Raw genomic sequence first — 7,725 nt, 5'->3', positions numbered from 1 at the left:
TTTTTTTTTGTAATTTTGGTAGAGACGAGGTTTCACCATGTTGACCAGGCTGGTCTTGAACTCCTGACCTCAGGTGATCCGTCCGCCTCACCCTCCCAAAGTGCTGGGATTACAGGCATGAGCCACCACGCCCGGCTTAATTATTGTATTTTTAGTAGAGACGAGGTTTCTCCATGTTGGCCATGCTGGTCTCAAACTCCTGACCTCAAGTGATCCGTCCACCTCAGCCTACCAAAGTGCTAGGATTACAGGTATGAGCTATCATGTCCCAGCCTTGGCCACAACGCCCAGCCCATGTTCTCTTTTATGTATAAAATAAGAGGGAGGGGGAAGAAAAGGTTCCAATTTTCTATGAGCTTTGTCATTTATAATTCTTGTTCTACAGTTAGAAATGCAATGACGGGAATAAAATGAATTTTAGATGCTGAATGCTTACACCAAGAGGTCAAGGAACCTTGGAGATACTGACATGAAATCTGGGGAATTCAGATGAACAAACCATTGAGAAGGCATGGGGCAGGGTGGGGTGGGCTGAGAACAGCACAGTCATAAAACATGAGGCTTAGAGAGAACCTGAGGGATCAGAAAGCATGATGACCATGTGAAAGAGGGCACTGCAGAGTGGCTCTTGGGCCGCCATCTGAGTTTACTTTGGGCCAAGAAACTGAACAATTCAGTGCAGAATTCAAAGGAGCTACTAAGGCTGGGCTCCAGTGTCTTATAAATGCAACCGTTTTGGCCCAGCCCTTAGGGAGCTGACACCCTAGACAGAAAAGGATTTAATTTTCCAGCAATCAAGATAGCTGAGGCCGGGCACAGTGGCTAACGTCTGTAATCCCTGCACTTTGGGAGGCTGAGGCAGGTGGATCACCTGAGGCCAGGAGTTCAAGATCAGCCTTGCCAACATGGCGAAACCCTGTCTTTAATGAAAATACAAAAAGTAGTTGGGCGTGGTGGCATGTCTGTAATCCCAGCTACTCGGGAGGCTGAGGCAGGAGAATCACTGGAACCTGGGAGGCAGAGGCTGCAGTAAGGTGAGATCGCAACACTGCGCTCCAGCCTGGGAAACAGAGTGAGACTGTTAAAACAAAACAAAAACAAAAACAAGGCCGGGCACCGTGGCTCACGCCTATAATCCCAGCACTTGGGGAGGCCCAGGTGGGAAGGTCACTTGAGGTCAGGAGTTTGAGACCAGCCTGGCCAGCAGGTGAAGCCCTGTCTCTACTAAAAATCCAAAAATCAGCCAGGCATGGTGGCACATGTCTGTAATCCCAGCTACTCAGGAGGCTGAGGCATGAGAATCTCTTGAACCCGGGAGGCAGAGGTCGCGAAGAACCCAGATCACACCACTGCACTCCAGCCTGGGCGATACAGTGAGACTCAGTCTCAGAAAACAAAAAAAAAAAAAAGCGGAGAAAAATGGCTTCATGTGTGGCTGTGTACAAGGCTGTAAACATACTTTATCTAATTTGTGAGTGGCTCCGAAACTCTCCGTCAAGCCATAAGGAAATGCTGTGTGGGCTTCCAGTAGAGAAGGAAGAGAGAAGAGGGGACGATAATCTAACCTTGAGACTCTCATACCATAATACTCTTATGATGGAAATAGAGAGGAAATGGTCACATGCTCATCTTCCTGAAGGCACCCATTTTATAATAACACAGGGACACCGCCACACCCGTCACTACACTCACACGGAGTCCCTCAGGGCATACTCCTCTCAGCAAGGCAGACAAATTACTCAAGTAATTAGTTCCTTTCTCCTGATGAGTGCCTTGGCCCCTGAGGAAAGGCTGACATTGCTGGGCAGGAAAGGACCTGGCCTCCCAGCCCACAGGAAGGGTGATGGTAATGGAGGATGCGGCCTCAGACTGGGAGGTGAGACTGTGAAAGCAAAATGAGTCAAAAGGACCAGCCGTGGGACCCCAATGTCCTCTGCAAAAGGAACAAAGAGCCGTGTGGCAGGGGCTGATAAACAGATCTCCCAACTGAAGCACACGTGGAAAGAGAGATAGGCGGCAGACAGGAAGTGAGCAACTCCTACAGCGGGAACAAGACTCAGGACCCCAGCAAAGGAGAAAGGCAACGGTCAATTAGCTGGAACTCCCTCTTCCAAGCCCCATTCTGCCCCATCCCAAGAAATCCCTTGGAAGGAATTCCTAGGAAAAAGTCGGGGGGAAGTTTGCAGGTTTCTGTGTGTATGCCATTTGGACAAAAACAGTTTTTTCAACAGCAACTGGGGCAAGGCACCAACCCTAAAGGATCACATTATAAGAGCCCATCATTAGGCCAGGCACAGTGGCTCATGCCTATAATCCCAGCACTTTGGGAGGCTGAAGCAGGTGGATCACCTGAGGTCAGGAGTTCAAGGCCAGCCTGGCCAACATGGCGAAACCCCTTCTCTACTAAAAATATAAAAATTAGCCGGGCGCGGTGGGGGACGCCTGTAGTCCCAGCTACTAGGGAGGCTGAGGCAGGAGAATGGCGTGAACCCAGAAGGCGGAGCTTGCAGTGAACAGAGATCGTGCCACTGCACTCTAGCCTGGGCGACAGAGTGAAACTCTGTCTCAAAAAAAAAAAAGAGTCCATCATTGGCTTTATGATTATAGAAAGTTAAATAAAACAAAGAATGGCAAATCAGAGACTCCCCATCAGGACCTGCACAGAGAACCCAGAGAGTCAAAACAGCAAGTGCTGAATGGGAACAGACAGGGCCGCCCCCCCGACACTGAGGACAGCTCCAGAGATTACGTTTTTTTTTTTCTTTCTCTGTGTGTGTGTGTGTGTGTGTGTGTGTGTGTGTGTGTATGTGTGTGTGGTGGTGTCTTGCTATGTTGCCAGGCTGGTCTTGAGCTCCTGGTCTCAAGCGATCCTCCTGCTTCAGACTCCCAAAGTGCTAAGACTACAGGTGTGAACCCCCATGCCCAGCTGAGATGACAGGTTTAATGTGTTTTTAATTTCTGGGTTTTCAATTAATTCAATTAATTTTAATTTCAGTGTTTTTAATTTCTGGGTTTTTTTTTTTTTTTTTTTTTTTTTGGTGAGACAAGGTCTTGCTCTGTCACCCAGGCTGGAGTGCAGTGGTGTAATCACGGCTCACTGCAGCCTCAACCTCCTAGGCTCAAGCACCAATCCTCCCACCTCAGCCTCCCGAGTAGCTAGGACTACAGGCACAAACCACCACACCTGGCTAATTAAAAAAAATTTTTTTTTTGTATAGATAGGGTCTCACTATGTTGTCTAGGCTGGTCTCAAACTCCCAGGCTCAAGTGATCCTCCCACCTGGGCCTCCCAAAGTGCTAGGACTACAGGCATGAGCCACTGTGCCCAGCTAAAATAATTTATACGTAACATATAAATACATATCCTCTTACACATTAAAAAATACCTTATTTTCAATAGTTGCACATTCTAAATACCAATCCCTTGCCCCTCCACCCAGTCACTGTCTTCCTCTTCAAACATGATGCTCCCAGCTCTTCTACTCTGGTGTAAACCATACTCCCATGCGGCTAATAATAATTTCCTCCAGAAACCCTTTCTTCAGACCACCTGGCACACTGACATGGTTCAGTGACAGGCAAAAAGCCATAGGCTGGGCTGAAATCTGGGCCTCAAACCTTCTAGCATCGACTAAGAAGCACTGTGACAGCTGAGCATCCTGTTAACTGCCCTCACTTTCTCTTCTCGTGTTTTTGGCATGTTTCGGGGGACGTATGTATATTAATCCCCTCTTTATTTGTATTTTTTGACACAGTGTCTCACTCTATCAGCCAGGCTGGAGTGCAGTGGCACGATCGCCGCTCACTACAGCCTTGAACTCCTCGGCTCAAGTGATCCTCCCACCTCAGCCTCCCAAGTAGCTATGACTACAGATGCGCGCCACCACACCGGGTAATTTTTTTGTATTTTTTGTTGTCCAAGCTGTATCCCCTCTTTAGACTCAGGCACTCTCTGTGGAGCAGGAACTGCACTAGTCTAACTGATTCTGATTCTCCTCTCAAATCCCATCGGTCACCCCAACAAAAGCACTCACTACAGTTCTTTCCCATAAGGAGAAATAATGATCCCCCAGGTTATTCAGGCATTTGCCTATCTATCCTCTAAGGATCCCCAAATTTCTAACTTTTCTCAAAAATTAAATGCCAGGAACATGGAAAATCAACAACTACCTGGGTCAGCTTCAGGATGCTCCTGGCTCTCTGGCCGACAATACTTTCCGAATGCCTCCTCCTTGGGAATGTCAGGGTAGAGATAGACCAGCGGAGACACCAGAATATTGGTAGCATCCATGATCTTATAGCCCATGATAATTTCAGCAAATGACATGTTGTTCAACTGCTGCTTGGTGTATGGTTCCACGGACTGGATCTGGGTCTTACCTGTCACGGGACATGGGAAGGAAAGATCATGGAACCTACAGCTAGGTCATCTCAGAGAAAACTGCCCATTTTTTCTTTCCTCGAAGGGGAAAAAACTTAAGCCACCCTAGTGTTGAGACCCTGAACACCCTGTTCAGTGAGTGGCCTGGCACGGTAGAAATGTTCAGGCTGGCTTCTAATTTAGAAGAGGCTACCAGTTGGGTCATAGAAAATAAACTTGAATGTAACTACTTGTGTAAGATATATTAACAGGACTAAGTAGAAAAAGGGATGAAGAATACAACTTAAATTGCAAATTTCTCAACAAATAGTCACTGGAGCAAGCAAAACAAAGACAAATCAATCCTTCAGCTAGAAGGATTCAGAAGTCACCCAAATGTGTTTTGCAAGTCTGAGTGAGGCAGGGAGTCGGGGCCATCTCCAACCACAAGGGGGCAGTAGGTGCTTGGAACTAGCAGCGGTGATGAGGCCTCAGCAGCCGCCAGCAGGTGGGGTGGGTGGGAGCCTCCCTTACCGCTGATGTCCTTCTCCACCCAAGTGAAAGTGACGCCGCCTTCTTTGCTGCTTTCACTGAATCTTAGCAGAAAGGTGCCTGGAGGCTTGGTGCTCAAGATGGCCCGCTCCCGCTCCTTACTGATAAAGCCCATGATGTACCTGGAGCCAAGGAGGAGGAACAGTGTTGTTACTGCTAACAGGGCATCCATCCCCTGCCACTGGCTTGCTGAGAGCAGGGGACTTGGTTACCTCTGTGCACACTCTGTCCAACCTACCCTTCATTCCAAAGGGCCAGGATGTACTTTTTCACAAGGTCAATGATATTGTCCAGCCAGACCCAGAAGGAGAAGCCCTTGCCAGCCATGTTTTCCTGCAGAAAAGAGTAATGGGAAAGCCAAGTCTGCTGCCATCCCAGCCTTTCCCTTCCTAGGGGCACAGTGCACCACCCAACTCCTCAGGCCCGTCTACCCTCAGGCAGGTCCTACTGGCTGCTGGACCAAGAGTTCAGGGCCTTCAAGCCAGACAGCCGTGCAGGTAGGCATTCCCATTCCCACGAGAATTTTACAAGATTGCTTACTTTGCAAAATTTAGCCCATGTGATCTGACACCCTGAATAATTCACGCCGGGTCCTGAAGGAAAAGAAAAAGAATCAACTAGTACATTTTCCGCTTGGGGTCAAGAGGTTATTTCTTAAAGCAGAACACACACACACATTGGTCCCACAATGGGCCACAAAATCATTGGCTTTCACATCTTTGAACGTGGCCACCGTTGTGTGTGTGCACACATGAGGACAAACGCTACCCCATCATTTGACCCACTTTTGTTGTTGGGTAGCCCAGCACGGATAGGGGGTGATGTAACAAGTCCCCCTGCTCTTCCCAGCCTCGGGTGGCGGGCTGGGGACCAGCAGCAGCACTAACAAGCTGACATCAGGTGTCAGACAGGTGTATTTGGTGGCAACAGCTTTATTAGGACAAAGCTACTTCTAGCCCAGGTAGCACATAAAATATTCCACTAATTCTTTTTTTTTTTCTTTTTTTTGAGACGGAATCTCGCTCTGTCGCCCACCCTGGAGTGCAGTGGTGCAATCTCGGCTCACTGCAAGCTCCACTTCTCGGGTTCTCGCCATTTTCCTGCCTTAGCCTCCTGAGTAGCTGGGACTACAGGCACTCGCCACCACGCCTGGCTAATTTTTGTATTTTTAGTAGAGACGGGGTTTCACTGTGTTAGCCAGGATGGTCTCGATCTCCTGACCTCATGATCCACCCACCTTGGCCTCCCAAAGTGCTGGGATTACAGGTGTGAGCCACCACGCCCGGCCTCCACTAATTATTTTTTAAAAACCTAGCCTAGGCCGGGCATGGCGGCTCACGCCTGTAATCCCAGCAATTTGGGAGGCCGAGGTGGGCGGATCACGAGGTGAAGAGATGGAGATCATCCTGGCCAACATGGTAAAACCCCATCTCTACTAAAAATACAAAAATTAGCTTGGCGTGGTGGTGGGTGCCTGTAGTCTCAGCTACTTGGGAGGCTGAGGCAGGAGAATTGCTTGAACCCAGGGGAGGCAGAGGTTGCAGTGGGCCGAGATCGCACCACTGCACTCCAGCCTGGGCAACAGAGCAAGACTTGTCTCTCAAAAACAAAACAAAACAAAACAAAACAAAAAAACCTAGCCTGTAGTTTATTAAAGAAATGGACAGGGAATGTCAAGCCTTCAGCGCCACCTTCCAACACACATTTAAAAGATCTTCTAAGGTTAGTTGGAGTGGGTGAATGAGACAGCAACCAGGAGAAAAGAAATCCACCTCCCACCTCAAAAATGATCACCTCGACTGAAAACTGCAAACTGTCTCTGCACCCCAACTCCCCAACTCGATGGAGCCCCTGTTTCCTGGCACCAGCACAGCACCTTGCTCAGGAAAGAAACATGGCCTAACGCTCAGTAGACATGACCCAAATGAACAGCCCTGTGGGCCGGATCCCTTTTCTGAGCGGGCGGGAGGGAGAAGGGGTGAAACGCAGACCCAAGAGTTTCTCCGCCAGTGTAGTCAGCTGCTCGATGCTCAGTCCTCGCTTAGTGGTGGAGGAGAACTGCCAGCTCAGGACCTCGGCCACTTGATCCCAGGTTCCGATTGGGGGCTTGGTAAAAAAGTTTACGTTCTATTGGAAAGAACACATTTGCTTGTTTAGATGAGGGATGGTGCTCATTGTCTGTACTAGGTACCCATACATCGCAAGAGATCCCGGGGTACCAACTAAAAGGAGGGGGTACTAACCTTGGGGTTGTTGGTCAGCATGTTGTACCACAGGATGGACGCCCAGGCATTTGGCATCTGACAGATGTTGGAGATCACCACAACTGGCAAGGAGTGGGTCTGCGGAGGAAGTGGGGACTGAGCTGGGGAGGCAGAGGGGCTCTCACAGACTCGGAAATCTCTTTGCCCGTATTTCACGGGGCTCAGAATGAAAGGACATGCCATAAACCACACCTGCTGCCAACTCTAGGCGAGGAGTGTGAGTGAGTCAGCTCAGTCAGCACTCAGAGTGGAAAAAATGCCCAGCGTGGCCACACAACTCGGGCTGCTGCTGGAACATACCGGTCCCTTGTAAAACCTGACTTGCTCAAAGCTTGACTCTCAGTCCACAGATTCCCCATTTTTAAGACCTTGGAGGCATTTTCCAAGGCTTGAAGCTGTATCTTCACATGAAACAGGGACGTCTCAGGAATCAAAGACCAGGATTCCCGCTTTTCTAGGTCTATCTTAACTTAAAAATCAAGAAAGTTGGGAAAAGAGAATGTCATCGCCACAATTTTCTGTACACTAAACAAAATGGCTGCTAAGACT

At 48.9% G+C, this 7,725-nt stretch overlaps 1 protein-coding gene across 1 annotated transcript in view; it reads right to left on the bottom strand.

Annotated features, from left to right (window-relative positions):
- Window positions 1–7,725, bottom strand: part of STAT3 (signal transducer and activator of transcription 3 (acute-phase response factor)) — a 115,593-nt gene that overhangs the window by 5,364 nt on the left and 102,504 nt on the right. Inside the window, exons 15-21 of the mRNA XM_011998811.1 lie at window positions 7,566–7,636; window positions 7,156–7,254; window positions 6,904–7,039; window positions 5,453–5,505; window positions 5,151–5,245; window positions 4,895–5,034; window positions 4,171–4,380 (exon numbers count right to left, since the gene is read on the bottom strand). Coding sequence (XP_011854201.1) covers window positions 4,171–4,380; window positions 4,895–5,034; window positions 5,151–5,245; window positions 5,453–5,505; window positions 6,904–7,039; window positions 7,156–7,254; window positions 7,566–7,636 — 804 coding nt within the window. The remainder of the gene's footprint in view (window positions 1–4,170; window positions 4,381–4,894; window positions 5,035–5,150; window positions 5,246–5,452; window positions 5,506–6,903; window positions 7,040–7,155; window positions 7,255–7,565; window positions 7,637–7,725) is intronic.

This window comes from Mandrillus leucophaeus, unplaced genomic scaffold (genome assembly GCF_000951045.1).
Source record: "Mandrillus leucophaeus isolate KB7577 unplaced genomic scaffold, Mleu.le_1.0 Scaffold58, whole genome shotgun sequence".
Taxonomy (NCBI): Eukaryota; Metazoa; Chordata; class Mammalia; order Primates; family Cercopithecidae; genus Mandrillus; species Mandrillus leucophaeus.
This window is presented reverse-complemented; position numbering and strand designations above follow the sequence as displayed.